General features: G+C 53.7%; 1 protein-coding gene across 3 annotated transcripts; it reads left to right on the plus strand.

Annotated features, from left to right (window-relative positions):
- The first annotated feature begins 913 nt into the window (after positions 1–913).
- On the plus strand, positions 914–14,440 carry Ccdc97 (coiled-coil domain containing 97). Of its 3 annotated transcripts, none has more exons than XM_013508690.1 (5): positions 914–2,102; positions 6,868–7,326; positions 9,346–9,624; positions 10,137–10,266; positions 12,427–14,440. In XM_013508690.1, the coding sequence occupies exons 2-5, from the start codon at positions 6,873–6,875 to the stop codon at positions 12,545–12,547; spliced, it is 984 nt and encodes a 327-aa protein (XP_013364144.1). In that variant the 5' UTR covers positions 914–2,102; positions 6,868–6,872; the 3' UTR covers positions 12,548–14,440. The 3 variants fall into 3 exon arrangements, with proteins under 3 accessions (XP_013364144.1, XP_005412394.1, XP_013364145.1); XM_005412337.2 differs by lacking the exon at positions 914–2,102 and adding an exon at positions 2,135–2,639; XM_013508691.1 differs by lacking the exon at positions 914–2,102 and adding an exon at positions 2,676–3,466.
- Positions 14,441–19,026: the final 4,586 nt, after the last annotated feature.

Below are 19,026 nucleotides of genomic sequence, written 5' to 3' on the forward strand. Positions count from 1 at the left end.
AAACCCTGAAGTGTTATGCACTTTACCTTTAATTGGGGTGGGAGCCTTTGCAAGGGGAAATGATTTACTTGTTTGTTAAGCACTTACTGAGGGAGTTGTGTTCCTGGCCCCAAGATTTTAGTGCTGAGGATATCCCTTTAACCTAAAGCCCCAGTTTAAAATACACTAATGGGGTGTTTTGCTTTGGTTTTTTGAGACAAGGTCTCACTATGTATTTTTTTTGTTTTGGCTTGGTTTGGTTTTCAGAGCCAGTCTGTCTTTGTAATGCAGGCTGACCTTGAACTCACTAGCCCACACTGGCCTCAGACTTGCAGCGATCCTCCTGTCTCAGCCTCCTGAGTGCTGGGGTACAGGTGTGTGCCACCATGCCCAGCTTACAGTTTTTTAAAGTGGTTTTCTCTCTCTGTCCCAAGTCCCTTCAGGAATATCTTTCTAGAAGGCACAGAATAGGTCTGTAGGCAGAGGGACAGGTGGGACCAATGGAATAGACTGGGGCTGACTTATTCAGAGCCAGGACTGCATATTGACTGGCTGTGCAGCTCAGGCCTACCGTGTGGCCCGCTAATTGGAGTTCCAGGAGCTTCATTACTCAACTAGTATGCTTTGGGTGCCTGTTCTTTTCAGCTGTCCTGGACAGTGCTGGGGGTGCGGCATGGCCAAGGTAGTCCTATCTCTGATGTTCACAAAGACCTCACTCCACAGGGAATGTACACCTGTCATCAGAAAGTGACAGCATGAGGATGTTGGGAGGGGAGAAGTGACAGGAGTGAGCTGTGGGATTCACATCTCCATTGGCCCATCAACCTCGCCCTAGCTGCATTTTTCCATTCCCAAGCCGGGCATGGTGGCGCACCCCTGTAATCCCAGCACTCAGGAGGCTGAGCAGGAGGATCATTGTGAGTTCGAGACCCTATCTCAAAAAAAAAAAAAAAAAAAAAATTTTTCCATTCCCTGTACATGCTGTTTCTTGCCCTGGAGAGACAGTGCCAGGGTGCGGGAGTGACCAATTCAGACCCCACTTGCCACTCACAGAGCTGCTGAACTTTGTGAAAGGACACATCCTATAAAACGAGGGAGGAGTCTGGCGCGGTGACACATGCCAGGAGGCTGAAGTGAGAGTCACCGTGAGTTTAAGAGGCCAGCCTGAACTACAGAGCAAGACCCTGTCTCAAAAAGCCAAAACAAAACGGGAAGGGGTGAGCTGACTCGTCTTGAACTCTGGTGTGGAGCATCTGAACATGGATGAGCCCGGAGTGAGCTGCTAAAAGTGGTAACTGCTCCGGAAGAGAGCTTCGAGGACTCAGGTCCTCGAGTCGAGATCTTTCGCAGCAGGTGCGTGTGTTGGGCGATAGCGCCCTCTGCTGGCCTTTATATGGCAGTGTTCCCACCTATGGGGTGTGGCAATACCCTGCCTCAAAGCCTTCACATATCCAATCTCATGAGAATATAAATAAGGACGTTCTGGCTCTGTCCTTAGCCGGTGTCTGGGCTATTGTAGCCACTTTCTCAGCTCTCTCCAGTCCCTTACATTGATCCCCTGGCTCAATCCCTGTAGGACAAAGGAGCTCAAGCCGTTTAATAAGGCTTATGAGTCCCTGCATGGCCCCAACCTGGTGACCTAAAAGGCTTTCACCTCTCTACTCCCTATTTCAGATTCAGATCAGTAGTTCTTTCATTTGAGGATCATAAGTCCTTTTGGGGACTTAAAAATGCAGGAACACCTGACGAGTTAGAACCCGTTTTACTCCCTGAGTGTACTGAAGTGCTTGCCACAATCAGAACTATCTGTGCCAGCCTTCTGAAGGAACTGCTCATCGAGTCTCAGCCTGGGCTTCCCTTCCAGAAAGACACCTGCTCTAACCCAGGCTGGAGCAGGCACAGCCCTCAGCCCCTAGGTCCGTCAGAGACCTGGCCATTCATTTGTCACTGGTGACGTGTCTGTCTGCAAATCAAGAACACAGTTCTTCCTCCAAATGTGCACATTACTCAACTAGTATGCTTTGGTTGCCTGTTCTTTTCAGCTGTCCTGGACAGTGCTGGGGGTGCAGCATGGCCAAGGTAGTCGTGTCTCTGGTTTTCACAGTTTGTGGGAACACAAAGTGGTAAGTTCTATCATTATTCTCACCCATCTCATGCCGCCCAAGGACTGATGACAGGAGTTGAGGCTTAGAAACGCTCCTTGTGGTGGTAACGAAAGTAACGGAATTCTAAAAAAAAAGCAAAACCTCAAGAGTCTGATAGCTCCACTTCTTGGAGGGTGTTCACTGGACCATCTGTCCCCCATATTAAGCACGTCAGAAGCTGGAGAAACAGCAGCGAACAAATAAACCGTGGTTTGGGTCTCCTGACTTTCCACCTTCAAATAGGAGAGGCTAACGGTCCTCTCCTTCCTGATTGTGGAGGGTGGGGCCCGAGAGAGGCACGCATGCGCATAGGAAGGTCCGCTTCAAGGCGGAACCTTAGTGCCCGGGCGCAGCGAGAGCATACAACCCTTTGGAGAATGCACAGACGGAAGTGGTTATTGAGGGCAGACGGTCGAGGTTGGCGTGCGAGTCTTGCTTCGGCAGTTGACAAGTCGGACAGATTCAGGATGGAGGCGGCGGAGGCGGCGGCGGCGGCGGCGAAGGAACCCGATGGGGGTGAGATGTTGACCACGCAGTCGTAGCGAGAGGGTACAGATGCGGTGTCACCGAGAAATAGTTCCCCCGTGCCGCGAAAGGGAACTCTTTCTGGGGGGGACAGCTCTCTGGATCACCTGTCCGCCCCACCACTTGTCCGTGTTGTCCGCCCCCGTATCGCGGCCTGACCTCCATTCCCTCCATTTTCTTCCCTGAAATTAACCTTTTCCCACTTCCGCCCTTTCCATGCCCGAGGCTAACCCTTTTCCTTAGTAGGCTAACTCTCACGTTAACATAAACCTCTGCCCCGCCCTGGGCCAACATGCCCACGGTCTCTGGCCATCCCTTCATTTCACGATAGCTCTCTGTGACAAACAGCCTTCCCTTGCGCCGGGCCAGCCCTCGCATTGTTCCTGGCGACCCTTCCCCCGTCCCCGCGAACTCTGCGTTTCCCAGACTTAACCAGCCGCTCCACATTCCATTCTAACTCCCCTTGCCCACAGTCCGCAATCCGGTCTGCCCCAAGCCCTTGCTCCATTTCTGTGATCTCCTTTTGCTTTCCCTTGCATCTTCGACGTTTTTCACGTGTTCTCATGTCTTCTCATCACTATCTAAAATTTTTTTTTCACCCAGCTTACAATTTGACCCATAGCTTCGAAGTAATTTTATGTGGGAGGAGCTGTGGTTGAGAAGTTGTCTGAAACACCGCTGGGGCTGGATGCATGCTAGTAATCGCCTCACTCTGTGGGAGATTGAGGCAGAAGGATCACGAATTTGAGCTTAGCCGGAGCAACTGAAGAGATTTAGCACGACGGTGTCAAAATTTTTTAAAAATGAAAAAGGGCTGGGTATGTTACTGCACTCAGAGGCCCTGGGTTCAATCCCTAGTACCACAAAAACAACAGCACTGCTAGCTAAGAACTGGTAATTGTTGAAAGGGGTTGCTGGGTATATGCATGGGGGGGGCGGGTGTCAGCCTACCCTACTTTAGTGTCTTTCAGTTTTTCATAATAAAGTTTTATTGGTATTTTTTTTTTTTTTTTTTACTTCTCACTGCTCGGGATGGAACCCAGGGCCCCACACATGCTAAGCATGTGCTCAACCACTGAGTTAGGCTCCCAACCTAAATTTTATTTTCTGAACAAAAGAAAACTTGTCCCTTGGCCCTGTGCTGACTTCCAGACACCATCTGTCTTCTCCAAAGAGTCGCGTTAGTTTGTTTTTATTTGCTTACCTCCCACCCACTGCAGTCTAGTTTTTTCCTTCAGAATTGCTGTGGTTAGAGTCCCCACTGACTTATCCCCACTGGCAGTTAAACACAGTCACTCCATCCAGTTTTCTTCTTGCTAGATTACTCGGAAAACTCAATGTCATTGACCCCTCCATCCTTGTACATTTTTCCCTTGGTTTTGTGACACCATTCTCTGATCTGCATTTGTTTCTTGGGGCTACTGTAATAAATTATCATAAACTGGGTGGACTTAAACATAAACAGGGTGGCCAGAAGTCTGAAATCAGTAGCACTGGAGTGATACTAGTGTATCCCCAAGCCTAGGTCCTGCACAGCTCTCCCCTGTTCCTTGCCTCTGCCAGCCAGTGATGGCTTCTGGAACCCCTGGCTCACGGCCTCATGCCAGTCTCTCCTCTGTCTTCATACTGCTTTCTGTTCTCTGTGTGTCAGCTCTTCCTCAGCCTTTTTTGGTTATTTACACAAGGTCTTACCATGTTAGCCAGGCCAGGTTCTAACTTGGAGTCCTTCTTAGGATCACATTGTTAAGGCCAGACTTGATAACTCTGAATGAATGGAATCCTCCTTAGGGTCACACTGTTGAGGCCAGACTAGATAACTTAGAATAAATGAATGAATGAATGAATGAATGGGACTCGGGGTATAGTTCAGGTGAAAACCCTAAGTCCAATCCCCAGTGCTATCACAAAAAAAAAAAAGAAAGAAAGAAAGAAAGAAAGAAGCTTGCAGTCCTCCAGCTCCAGCCAGCCAAGTAGCTGGGATCCCAGGCATATGCCACTGTGCCCCTCTTCTCAACCTCTCTTATAGAACACTTGTGTAGCTGAGTGTGGTGTCGCACGCCTGTAATCCCAGCATTCAGAGGCTGAGGCAGGAGGATCGCTGTGAGTTCAAGGCCAGCCTGAACTGCATAGTGAAACCTTGTGTCAAAAAAGACAAACAAGGGCCAGGGATACAGCTCAGCGGCACAGCGCCTGCCTGGCAAGTGCGAGGTCCTGAGTTAGATTCCGAGTACCCACCCCCCGCAAACAAAGAGCGCTTGTGTTACATCTGAGGCACACCTGGATTTTTGTTTGTTTGTTTGTTTGTTTTTTGTTTTTTGTTTTGTTTTTCTCCTGTACTGGGAACCGAACTCACGACCTTGCGCTTGCCAGGCAGGCGCTTTGCCCCTGAGCTAAATCCCCAGCCCCCACACCTGGATTATTCAGGATAATCTCTCCCATTTTAACAGCCTTATTACATCTGTGGAGTCTTTCCCCTGCCCCCATTTATAGTAACTGTCACAGGTTCCAGGCATTGAGATGTGACCTTCACAGGCGTGTCCTCCCCCATCTGTTCAGTGCTTTTTCCTAGCCCTTCTTCTCTCCTCCCTTACCTCCCTCCCTTCCCCCACACCCACCTCTCACTTCCCTCTGCTTTAGTTCTTGCCTTGGCTCTGATGACACAACTCTGCCTCTCTCCTGAGCAGTCTGTAGGCCTGTGTCCTAGCAGTCTCTCAGATGCCTCCCCTTGAATGTCCCCCGGCTCCCTCATAACCTTCCATGTCCAAAACCAACCTCTGCATTTTTGCACTATCTCAGGAACAGTTTGGTCATCCCCCAAGCCAGAGTCCTGGACCTCATCCTGGATGCCTCCCTCGCCTCTCCACCTTCCGCCCCATGATTTGCCCCCTCAGTTTCATGTGCCTTTTCTTAATTTGTCCTCTTCAGCCACCCTGCCTCTCCTCCACAGCCCCTGCCCCAGTTCAGTCTTCTCTCATCTCAGTGATTGAAATCATGACATGGGCAGCCGTCATGCCCCTCTCTCCTCCCTGAAGTAGTTGTCTCTGTGCTCTGCCTTCACTTATTTCCTGCTTGCTGCAGTTCCCACCATACTTGGAAAACAGCTCTCACCAAGGTTTGCCTAACACCCACATTTCCTTTTATCTCTGCCTATATGATCTTTGGTCTTTTTGAGACAGGGTCTCACCATACAGTTTAGGCTGGCCTTGAGCTCACTTTGTAGCCCAGGCTGGTCTTGAACTCCCAAGTGCTGGGTAATCTTTGATCTTGACTGTTTCTCACATCAAACTGAGTGCTTCTTGAGGGCAAGACTCAGGTTGGATTCCTGCTGCGAGCCCTCTGAATTGCCTGGCTCAGGGCCTTGCATAGATTTAAAGTTGAAGAGTGGTTGAGTAAATGTGTGAGTGGTAAGAGAGAATAATGAATGAATGAGTGAACAAACTAATGAATATATTCCTAAGTGTGTGAGCAAATGAAAAGGCAAAGAATTGGATAAATCAGTAAGTCAGGCTTTGGAGTCTTTGCACTGGCGGTTCCCTCTGCCTGGAGCTCTCTTATTTGAGAAGTCTCCATCCCTTCCCACCTCAGACCTCTACTGAGATGTCACTTTTTGGCAGAGCCTTCTCTGACTTTTCATTTAAAATTGAAGCCATCCCTCATTCCCTCCTCTTTCTCTTGTTTGTTTTGTTTTGTTTTGTTTTTTTTTTTTTTTTTTTTGGTTTTTCTCCGGTACCGGGAACCGAACTCACGACCTTGCGCTTGCCAGGCAGGCGCTTTGCCGCTGAGCTAAATCCCCAGCCCCAGTTTTGTTTTGTTTTGTTGTTGTTGTTTTGTTTTTTGTTTGTTTGGTTGGTTTTTTTTCCGGTACCAGGAATCGAACTCACAGCCTTGCGCTTGCCAGGCAGGCGCTGTGCCACTGAGCTAAATCCCCAGCTCCCTTCCTCTTTCTCTATTGTTTTGCATAGCCAGGGAGACACCTTACATGTTTTTTCAGTAATGTAACATACCTTCCGTATACATTTTCAGTAATTATGTTGTTGGCTGAGTCCCCACTAAAATGTTATTCTTTTGTTTACTATGGTCTCTCTGGGACCTAGAACAGAGCCCAGAATATAGTAGGTGATCAGTAAGTGTGAACTGAGTAAGCGCCCAGCCCCTGCCTACCAATTCCTTCGCTTTCCTGCACACCCATCCCTCAGCTAATTAATCTCCGCTCTTGCAGGCTGCATGGAGCCCAGAACTAGGCACTGGGGGGAGCTGAGCCAGATACCACCAGTTCCATCTGAACCCCAGGAACAAGTGAAAGCAGCGGAAAGCACAGCAGGGGCCCTGGACAGTGACGATCCCACAACTGAGAGCGCAGCAGTCAGTGCCATGCTGCATGCTGTGGCGGCCAGCCGCCTGCCTGTGTGCAGCCAGCAGCAAGGCGAGCCTGACCTGACGGAGCAAGAGAAGGTGGCCATCCTGAGCCAGCTGTACCACGAGAAGCCGCTGGTGTTCCTGGAGCGCTTCCGCACAGGCCTCCGCGAGGAGCACCTGGCCTGCTTTGGCCACCTACGTGGTGACCATCGTGCCGACTTCTACTGTGCTGAGGTGGCTCGGCAGGGCGCTGCCCGGCCACGCGCCCTACGCACCCGCCTACGAAATCGGCGCTATGCTGCCCTGCGTGAGCTCATCCAAGGTGTGAGGGGCTTGTGGGTGTGAGGAGGCAAAGATGGAGAGGAAGGGAGACAGGCAGAGATGGGAAGTTGAGGGGTGAGGAGGGCAGAGGCAGAGGGTCTGAGAAACAAGGATACAAGAGCAGAAACAGAACCTGTGAGAAAAGTTATTTTCTGTTTTTTTGGTTTTTTGGTTTTTTTTTTTTGGCAATACTTGAAATTGAAGAGACAAGGTCTTGCTAAATTGGTTTGGCTCGAACTTGCAATCCTTCTGCCTCAGCCTCCCAGAGTCCTGGTATTACAGGCCTGTACCACCATGCCCAGCTGTGAGAAAAGTTTTGAGGCAAATAGACAGAAATGTGAAGTAAGGTAGAAAGAGAGGTGGGTACAGATGAGATCTGGAAAAGAGAAGGGGCGCACAGTAGGGAGAGGTCAGAATTTAGTAGCAGACAGAAGCAGCCCCCTTAGAAGTGGACTAAAAACATTGAACACAACATTGTGATAATTCATTGTGCCAGTGGAACACAAGGTGCTGGCCCCATAGTACACACAAAGGCACCCAGGAAAAACAAGTGAAATATGTCTGCTGCCTTGGGTAGACAGAGGCCTTCATGAAGAAAAACGTATAGATACTTTTTTGACCTAGACATAATTAAAAACATCATATGACTAAAATCACCAGAACCAAAGTTAAAAGATGAGAGTGAATGAAGCAGAAAATGAGTTAAGACAGCTCAGAGCCAGGTATGAGCTTAGAGAGATTAATGCAGAAAGAGCAAGACACAGGGACAGGTAGAGGAACAAGAATGCAGAAAGGCAGTGATTACTGAATGACTGGTGGCGTAAGCTGACAGCAACTGAGCAAGCAGGGGAAACAGATGGCAGAGACAGGCAGGGAAATGGGGATGAAGGAGGAGAGGGTTGTCACTGCATTCCATTCCAGGGCATCCCCACTTTGTTCCGTGGCACCAAGCCAGGCCCCAACCTGCCTGAGCCAGGAGGCAGGGTAGAAACAGAACCTGGTAGAAGATTCAGAGATGGGATAAGGTGATGGCAGGACTGGGGAGGCCAAACAGGCCAGGGAGAGTCACAGACCACAGTGCCGTAGAGGCAGGGTTCTGGCAGGACTGTGGGCCTGGGCTCTGAAGGCAGGCTGGGCCCCTGGTGTGTGAGGAGCCACAGGGAACAGAGCTGCTCCTGCAAGAACAGGCAGCCAGGAGAGAAGGACCCGGATGGCGACACCGGCCCAAGCTGAGGCAGGCTGCAGAGAGCACTGGGGAAAGGTCACAGCTGAGGTCTGCCATCTCCGGTGCACATGTCCACACACACATTAGATGGCCCTGCTGCCATCAGGCACATGCACGCAGGCAGATGCCTCACCTGACCTTAGTGTGTGCACACATATGTCAGGTACATGTGGATGGATGCACATATATGTCCAATAGTGCAGGCCTGTCCAGGCATGTACACTGACAGCCAAACAAGCTCCACAAACAGGCACACACAACCTACTTACACGTGGAGCATGTGTGTTGTCCCACATGCCAACCCCCAGACACACAGGTACCTATAGGCGGTGTGCTGAGACACAGAAAAACGTGTGTTTGTTTTGCTTTTTGGGTTTTTTTTGTTTTTTGTTTTTTTGCAGTACCAGGGATTGAACTCAGGAACTTGCGCTTGCCAGACAGGCGTTTATGCCACTGAGCTGTATTCCCAGCCTCTTTTTTTTGTTTTGTTTTGTTTTGTTTTGTTTTTTGCTGAAACGTGCATTTATATGTGCAACTGTGCACACACACCATGGCCAGAGGCTTGCAGGTTCTGCCTGTGCACACACATACTTGGACACACGAATACACGGGCAGATGCAGACCTGGTCACGTGCACATGATCAGCGCAGGTGTGAGTACTCATGCCCACATGCCCTCAGGTGCCTGCATATATTTCCCTCCGTATCTGAATGCACGCGTATGAGCACATATACACACACGCACACATGCAAGGACGTGTCCACCCAGGCATGCCCACCTAGCTCTCCTCTGCAGGGGGTGAATACTTCAGCGATGAGCAGATGCGGTTCCGGGCCCCCCTGCTGTATGAGCAGTATATCGGGCAGTACCTCACCCAGGAGGAGCTGAGCACCCGCACACCGGTCCCTCAGCCCCCTAGACCTGGATCCCCCAGCAAACCCACCTGCCCGCTCTCCGACCTGCTGCTCCAGTCCTACGAAGAGCGGGAGCTACAGCAGCGGCTGCTCCAGCAGCAGGAGGAGGAAGAGGCCTGCTTGGAGGAGGAGGAAGAGGAGGAGGACAGTGACGAGGAAGGTGAGAACCAGCAGCACGGAGGCCCCAGAGTCTGGACGCCCCAACTGCATTCCATGGCACCCGGCCAGGCCCCAGCCTACCTGCCCTGACCCTCCATCCTGCGAGCCCCTCCCATCTCCAGCATCCCTGCCCTGCACTCCTCCAAGGCCTGGCCTGAGCTTCATTCCTTCTGCAGAAATGAATGCTGCTTTCCTCAGCCTTCGTTTCTCAGTCCTGTCCCTGGCATACAATCTTCAGAATTCTGCCTCGTCCTTAGGTGTTTGGCGGGCACCCCTGGAGGACAGGGACCTGGGCTGTCACAGTCACTGCTGTGTTCCCTCTGCCACATGGCATGAGGTCATGGAAGCAGTAGTTTTCTGGGGTTTGAGGGCTTTTGTTTCTTTGTTTGTTGCTGTACTGGGGATCAAACCCAGGGCCTTGCATGTGATAGGCAAGTGCCCTACCACTGAGCTACAAAAGCAGCTCTCTGAGCTCACGTTCAAACCACCCTTCCTTGGTGTCTCCCTCCACAGACCAGAGGTCAGGCAAAGACTCAGAGGTCTGGGTGCCTGACTCAGAGGAGAGGCTGATCCTTCGGGAGGAGTTCACCAGCCGGATGCACCAGCGCTTCCTAGACGGCAAGGATGGGGACTTTGACTACAGGTGCCACTGCGCTCTGTCTCCTCTTCCCCCAGCCCTGGGCCATGTGCAGATCCCATGGGTATCCTGTCCATGTCTAGATAGGGCCTAGACAGCCCTGCAACAGTTCCAGGAGATGGGCCCAGGGGCAGAGAGCCTGGAGTTTGTAATCAATCGAAGAAGGCTGAGTGATGATCTTGGACTAACCTTGTCCATCTAAGCCTCAGTCCATCTGAGCCTCCATCGCCTCACCTGTAAGGAAGGAAATGAGCTAGGCTGACATTTACCTTTATTGATAAAACACTGAAACATTTCGGTTGTGCCAGTGGCAGTGACTTGGTAGGATGCTGCTACCCCAAGCCTTCATGTGTAGCCAGGAAACCCAACCTCTTTCCCAGGACCCCAGACCACCTCACGCTGCAGGAATTAGTCTCTGGCAGGGTTGCCGTCCAGCGAAGAGGAGCCTGTAGTGGGTGCTTGCCACCACCGTGCCCCTCCCTGCTCAAAGGGAAAGTCATTGGTGTTTCTAGAATAACCTGGGGCAGGGGTACATGGGCTACCTGCTTTGGAAAAGGATTTTGCCTTCAGGACAAGGACACTGACAGTGCAGTGTGAAAGTCAAACATAAATGGTTTTGTCTTCTGAGTCAGTCTTGTCTTCTGGTCCCAAACATGGGGCCTGGTAGTAGAGGCCACTCCCTGCTTTCAAATCCAGCCTAGTGACACATAAACTGTGTGGCTACAAACAGGCCCTTGCTAAGATGGGGACTGTTCTTACTATTGTTACAGGGCCAGCCTAGAGTCAGCACCCGTGAAGGGCATCGCTGGCCCGCTGTTGGATCCCGCAGCTATAGTACTGAATGTGGGAGATCCACCCCTGCCAGAAGGGAGCCTCGTAGACCCTGGGTTCTCACACACAATGTGGCGAACAGCAGTCAGGCTGTGGGGCACTTCAGTGAAGCTGCACCACTGCCACTCCCAAACCAGGTGCCACAGAGACAGTCAGAGCGCTACAGACCCTTACCAGTGGGAGAAGGGGCCCAGGTAAGAAGCCCTGCTGGACCTGAGGCCTCCTGCTCACCACTGCTCCATGGAATGCGCTGCGTCCAGGCATTTAGGCCTCTTCCCTTCCTGTCCTGCAGGTCGGGTGCTCAGGTGTCACCTCCTCAGAGAGACTTCCGTGACCACTGGCCTGGACACAGCAGACGCTCAGCTCATGTTGAGTCAGTGACCAGCTGAGGGACATGTCTGGGAGGCTGAGAGGACAAGGATGGGTCTGCACTACTTTTTTTGGTTTTGCTTTGCATTTTTGAGACAAGCTCTCATTATGTAGCTCAGGCTGGGCTTGAACTCATGGTGATCCTCCTGCCTCAGCCTCCCTAGTGCTGGGGTTACAGGTGTGTGCTGTGTCCAGGCTCTGGGGTCAAAGCAGGGGACAAATCCTGCTGCTGCTCAGAAGGCACTCACACCCACGCCAAAGACGAGGATGAAGACTGAGGCGGTGTCCAGTGGTGACGGGGCCGTGAAAAACAAAGGGGGGTACCCAGTGATCAGGGAAGCCCTGAGGAGGTGACATCTGAGCACTAACGTGCAGGACAGGAAGGGAGGAGGCCTAAATGCCTGGACTCGGCACATTCCGTGGAGCAGTGGTGAGCAGGAGGCCTCAGGTCCCGCAGGGCTTCTTACCTGGGCCTCTTCTACCCTCTGGCGAGGTAATTCTTTGTTTGGGAGTCTGTCCTGTGAGGCAGCATCACAGCTGGGGACCATCAAAATGTCAGCATGCCCTTAGGGACAGAACTCCAGTGTTTGCCCAAGAAACTTAGGCCCCCTCTCACACCAGCTTTTAAGAGAAACCAGGAGCCAGGCGTGGTGAGACAGGCGGATTGCCTCGAGTTTGAGGCCAGCCTGGGCTACACAGTGAGCTCAAGACCAGCCTGAACTGCATAGGGAGACCCTGTCTCAAAAAGGCCAAAAAAAAAAAAAGAAGAAGAAAGAAACCAGGGTCTTTATATAAGATCTCTACTTGGAAAATGCTTCCTTCTGTTACTAAGTCCTGAAAGGCCTAGTGTCACCTCTGAGGGTCAGCTGTGACTGGCAGCTGCCACCATATGGCCTTTGACCTTGGGGATCCCCCAGCCCTTCACCTGGGCCTCCCAGGGCCCCTAACAGCCTCCTCCCCCTGCAGCACAGTGGACGACAATCCCGACTTCGACAACCTGGACATCGTGGCACGGGATGAAGAAGAGAGGTACTTCGACGAAGAGGAACCGGAGGACGCACCCAGCCCAGAGCTGGATGGGGACTGATGGCTGCCGCCCCTGTAGCCAGCCACCCCGACCCCACCCCAACAAGCAGCTGATTACAGGCCGGCTCAGTGACTCTTCTCTGCGGGGTAGCAGGGCACCGCACACGCACACATGCACCCAGGTCCCACTAGCCTCCCTGGGTCTGGTCTCTCGGACAACACCACCTGTTCACAAGGCCTCCTCCCCTTCCTTCGCTTTCCCTCATTCTCTCTGTCACCTGCTTGTTTTTTTCATTCTCCCTCTGTCCCTCTCCTGCTGCCTCCCCTTCGTCCCCACAGCAGGTCCAGTCCAGGATGAAAATCCCCTTGACCAAGGCCAGCCGGCGGGTCTGTGACAGCGGAACTGGGCAGTTGATTTCAGGGTGGCCGCAGCTGGGACCCAGCACAGCTCTCCCCTTGCTCCAGGCTACCTCGGTCTTTCTCCACCTCTGCCTGTGTCTGTGCCCCTGCCCGGCGTGCCGCACCAGCCTCCTGTGCTGTGTTCCCCTCTCACCTCTGCCCCACTCTCTCTGCCTGTACATTTCCATTCCTCTCCAGCTGTCTCTGTCCCCCTCTGCCTCAGCTTTATCTCTGTGTTCCAGTCTCCCTCCCCAGGCTCGGCTGCTGTGGGCAGCAGATCCCTGACCGCTGAATAACGCAGCCTCACTGCAAGCAGGGTACCCAGGAGGGCTGGGTGGAAGCATGACTGGGGCTCACGGGGCCTGCCAGCTTGGGTGTGGGGAAGGGCAGAGAAGGCGGGCTCTCCTCCACCAGCCCCCCTGCCCAGACAGTTTTCCCTTCTTCACATCCTCTGCCTGCTTCCCTCTCCCTCTCCTGTTTACACTCCCCAAATGTGCGCAGGCTGTTATCATGGGTCCTGACTCATCCCACACACAGGCTGCCCCGGCATCCCTGCCCCAGCCAGCCGCAGGGCCCGCCCCACTGAGCCCCCTGCCGCCCCAGGCTAATGGGAGCCAGATGGCTGCCTGTGACTCAGCCACGGCCTGTGGGAACCCAGGCGTCCCACCTTCCCATGCCCCGTGCCCGGGCCCTGCTCCCCCAGCAGACACAGAGAAGAGACTGGCTGCTGTGGGGAGGGGAGGGCAGGGCAGGGGTTGGAAAGCCTGAGCCCTGAACCCCTCAGTCCTATGAGACAGACAGCGGCATCGTGCCCTGTCCATGTCCAAAGGACATTCGAAAGCACCGCCTGAACCCAGGCCTGGACTCTGCCCCTCAGTCAACTGGAATGAAAACCAGACAGGCAAGTGAAAGCTGGAAGGAGACAGAGGGATGTGCAGCTGGAGGGATTATTACCTAGTGAAAGCTTCAGCTGCAGAGCAGTTCCATCCTGTGCGAGGCCTGAGAGACGCCTGACACCACGAGGCAGCCTCTAAACAGCTCTTGAACTGGAGGCCGTCAACTCTGTTTCACAGTGCCGCAGGAGGCCCTGACAGAGATGTGCTTCCCAAGGCCCCTTGGCCTCAGAGGCCGAGCTGGGATGGGAGCCAAGTGCTAGAAACCTCTCTGTGAGCCAGAGTGTCAGATGTGAGGCCACCCTGAGCTGGACAAAGGTGGAGGGACACAGACGGTAGGATCTAAGAGGAGGCGGGTGTTTAGGAGGATGCTAGCATACTGCCAGACCCTGCCCTGCCTGGTGAGACCACGCCATCTCCTGTAAGTCGGTGCTCAGTTGCTGAGTCTGAATTGCCGCCGCTCTATCCTGGGAAGGGGTGCACTCAGTACTACTGACTCCATGTTCCAAAGCAGGCCACAGCCATGAGGCTGAAGACAGTCCAGGCAGGATCTCCAGGACTGAGGACATTGGCCTCAGGTACTCATGCTTGTGTCCTGTCAGTTACTGGTGATGTGCACTTTTGACCGGTCTTTGAGTCAGTCATTAAATTTGTTTATGATATACTTTGCCATACATAAATTTGGTTATGTAACTTTTTAAAAAAGATGAGAGGCCTAGCAACTGAGTCAGAATCGGGGTTAGTCAGATGGTCGAGACGCAGTGTCTGTAGCTGAGACAGAGGTGGAGCCCGCCACAGGGACAGGGATTAGATGAGGAGACAGGAAGAGAGGTGGAGACAGACAGCAGGCAGGGACTCTGAGAGACACACCCCCTGGGTGCAGTCTCGGAGCAGCCCCCACAGTTCTGGGGCTGGGGTGGGTGGAGAGGCTGAATCAGGGAGGGAAGGCCCAGCTGAGAAAGAGCCCCTGCGTGGGCATCCGGCCCCCACCTCCCGTGTCTCCTGTGTGTTGTGGCCCTGGCAGCGTGCTGCTGGCTGCCACCCCACCCCCTTGTCCCACACCTCTGTGCATCCTGCCAGAGCTGGAACTACCTCCTCCCTCAGCTCCTTTCTCTGCTGAGGTCTCTCCCAGTCCCTCACTGTCTTTTGCTTCTCCTCACTTCCTTTTGATCCCCTGCCTCGGTGCCCTGTCCTCCTGCTGCTCTCTTCTCCTCCTCTGGCTGTCGGGACTCCATCTGCCGGCTCCTGAGCTCCTGAGCCCTCTCCTGCCTCATTTCCCCGTGCCTCTGCCTGCTCGCCCTCCTCTCACTCTTCTCTCCCTTGTCACTTCTCACCCCAGTTCGGGCACTGTCTTAGTAAACCTGTTCCCCATCCAGCTCTCCCTCCTCCCCTTGCCTTAGCCCTCATTTTTTCCTGCCCTCAATGCTGCCATCCCAGTCTGTCTCCCAGACTGGGGGAAGCCCTTCTGGGACATCCAGCTCAGAGCTCCACCGGTGGCCCCTGGGAGCCCAGAATGAGGGGTCATCGCCTCGCCCCCACCAGGGAGGGGACAACAAGACTGGGCCTGTCTGGCCAGAAGGAAATGTCTGTGCTGTGGCCTGGTCACCCCCGCCCCCGGGACCTGCTGGGCTGCTGCCGCCCCCAGCCTGGGGCCGAGTAAACACAGCCACTGGCAGCCTGGGGATATTTATACCGAGGCCGGGCGCAGGGCCAGTGCCCACCACAGCCCCTGCCCTGCCCGCTGCCACAGCCAACCCCAAGCCAGCGTGGCACCAGGCAGCAAGGGATGCCGCAGACACAGCCTCTACTCACTTAACACAGAAGACACATGAGGTTCCCCTTCCCTGAAGATGCCAGCACACAACGCAGCCCCATACGTACCTCCAGTGCCCTCAAAGAGCAACGTAGTTCTTTACACACTGAAGTCACCAGGCTGCAGGTGGGGACACCAGTGAGACTCCTGCTGGAAGACACCCACATGGGATGAGAACACCAGTCCCATGGACACACACAGACACAGGCCACACCTAGAAGTACAGCCTGTCGTACACATGCTGGGAGAGCCACAGCAAGCACACTGGTAAGACAGCACAGAGACACATCATCTGGAAACAAAAGTGCTCAGCATACCAGCAGTGCAAGCACTGATCACAAAACGAAACCCAGGGCTTAGGGTGCAGCTTAGTGGCGCAGTGCTTGCCTAGCCTGGGTGAGGCCCTGGTTCAATCCCAGCAGCACCACCACCACCCCAAAAATAACCAGGAAACAACCTACCCACAGACACACAAACCCGAACAACTATCGCACATGTGCACCAAAAACGGCACATATGTAAGAAAATACACAATCTCCTGGAAAACATCTTTCTCACACACCCATAAACGTGCAGAAAACACATTTCAAATTAGACGTACACTAAGAAAGCCCAAATGTACACCAAGAGGTAACTGAAGGTGTTGAGAGAAATTTAGACACTCTTGCTTCATGGATATGTAGCCCACTGGTACATACAGACTCACCAGTCAGTGCCAGAACCCACAGAAAGTGCCCCAGCCTATCTAGCAAAAACACAACACTGCAGAAGCGCTCACCAGAAATGCAGCAAGCCACAGAGCTAAACACGTGCTGGGGCACAGCCCCGTTGACAATGCCATCCACACTGGGCTGCTGCGTTAGGGCCCAACCCCCATGCTAGAGACAATTACCCGCAAAGCTGCAAACACACACACACACACACATGCTAAACACCAATATTCACACTAGAAACACCCGTACTCGGGTACCCACAGATGTAGGGAGAAGGGGATTTTCTTGTGCTTCCCATCCCCTCCCCCTTCTCAGGTCAACCCCGTCTCAGGTCTGTCCAGGAGGGGGCTGGAAGGCCTGCGCTGGCCTCCTGTCCACTTCCTGCCGTGGGGGCTGGACGGGAAGCCCGCACTCCAGCCGGAACCCAGGCTCCCCCCACGACTTCCCCCAAGGCTCAGGCTGCCTGCAGGGAGGGGCGGGGCCTCAGAAGGAGCTGGGCACCCCAACCCCTGGCCCTGCCCCTGTGGACCGTGAGGGTGGGGCAGACGTGTCCTGACTGGGCCAGGCCACTCAGCGCCCCAGGTGCCAGGGTGGCAGGACGGGTCCGCAACACAGCGCACACTTTACATTTCCCCGAGGCACAGCTGCCAGCTCAGCGGGCTGGGAGCCCTAGCAGGTGGGCGGGCTGTGTCACTTGAAGCAAGTCGGCCCTGCGGTCCAGTCAGCACTTGTCCTGGGGCCTCGCCCAGCCTCAGGGCCACAGTGATCCTGGGGGGGTGTGTCTGTCTGGGACCCTGGGTCAGAGCTCTGTGGGACTCCCGAGGCTGAAAGTGGTGGTGGGAGTGAGATGTCAGACAGTGGGTATGACCCGCTGGCAGCCTGTAATTGCAATGTGTCAAACCTCCGTGTTTGGTCAGGACTGTGACGCGTCACACGATGACCATGACCCCATGGAGGATGTTTGTGTAACGGTGTGTGTGTGGGATCTGTTTCCTCAGGGGGTTCTAATGCTGTGACATGTCTGTGTGTGACACTGTCTGAATCCATGTCTGGTATGTGGTGACCATGACCTATGGAATATATTTGTGTGACAGTTTTGCTTTTGAAGTCTGAAGCCCCACAGCCAGGCTGATTTCGTGCTGGGTGAGGTGACACTCTGACTTTGTGTATGTGTGGACTGACTCCTGCCAGGTATCACGGTCCATGTATCCTGGGTCCTGCAGGGAGCCTGCGTGTCTATCTGAGCTCTGAGAGGTCAGTGTGTTTATGTGGCTGTGGGACACCATCCGTGTATTAACCTCTGCAGAGCCTGTACCTGCACATGCGCATGCTTGGCCACATGCTGCATCCATGTCGCACATCCTCATGGGGCTGCAGTGACTACAGTCCATGACACTGTGTCCCGGTTTGTGTCTCTGCCCCTTGGTGCCGGGCCTCACAGCAGTGTACACACATAAGCCTGGTGACAGTTATGCCATGTCCTTGCAAAGTGAGCTCCTCTGCTAGCCCACCCCAGCTCAACCCTTTGTGGTTGAGCTAGGGAAAGGCTGGAAGGGCCCAGGGCCCACTCACCCCTCTACCAGCTGTGCTCAGCCCACAGGCAAAGGAAGCTCTACACTCACACTGTCCTTCTTCCCAGGACAGTCCCAGGCAGAGGAGCCAGCCAAAGGCCCCTGGGCCTGAGAACAGCAGGGAGAGAAGTGGGAAGTTGAAAGCCCAGAGGAGAGAGGAAATGAGAGGCCAGAGAAAGCGGAAGCAGGAGGGAATTCACAGGCGTGACTACAGCAGATGAGAAGAGACCAGACAGCCGGGGGAACTGACCCTGGCCCAGGCCATTGTCGTTTCTCACCTGGACAACTGCCTCCCTGGGGCCACTCTGACCCTCACTGTCTGCTCTGTCATCAGCCAGAGGGTGATGACACCCTCTGCACCTCCTGGAGAGCTTCTAGGTCACCTCACGCCCTCCCCTGTTCACAACCCTGCTGTGGCTCCCATCTTCCTCAGAGGACAAGTCCTGGCATAGGACTTAGAAGTACACTATGGACCCTCTACTCAAGCTAGCTGGATGCGAATCCCAGCTCTGCCACTTACTAGCTGTCTGAACTTCACACCTAATCTGACCTCTCTGCCTCAGATTCCTCCCTGTAAAGTACAGGAGGGGTCAGGGAGCTTTTTCTATAAAAGACCAGACAGTAAGTCTTGACTCTGCCTACTGTCTCACCTCTGCTCCCCAGGCAGTAGCACAGCCATAAACAATATGTAGATGAGGGAGTGAGGCCGCCTTTCACTTTATTTACAAAGAAAGGGCAGCGGGTGGCAGCTTGCCAATTCCTGCTTTGCTGGGCTGCAAGGGGAACGCAGTGAGCAGGGGAGAAGACACACCTGGCATGCACAATTGTTATTACTCTCTGGCCTGGGAGTGTTACGACTGACTCAGCTCCCAACACCCTTCCTTTGCTCACTCTTCCAACTCCGCCCGCCTCTTCCTCACTGTACTACCCTCCAAGTTGGTCACCACTTCCGATTTTCGCTTCCTTCCTCCTCCTACCGGGAGCACGGCCCCCCACCCCACCCCAGTTCTCCCTTTGGGCTGCCTTCTCGGCTTCCTTCAACTCTTCCAGGACACTTCCTCCTAGATGCCCGCCATCCTCCCACAGCCTCTCTTCTCACTCCTCCGGGCTCCCGGTCTGCAGATCACTGTCCACCGCACCATTAGTTCTTG

Source organism: Chinchilla lanigera, unplaced genomic scaffold (assembly GCF_000276665.1).
Source record: "Chinchilla lanigera isolate Chin_1 unplaced genomic scaffold, ChiLan1.0 scaffold00154, whole genome shotgun sequence".
Taxonomy (NCBI): Eukaryota; Metazoa; Chordata; class Mammalia; order Rodentia; family Chinchillidae; genus Chinchilla; species Chinchilla lanigera.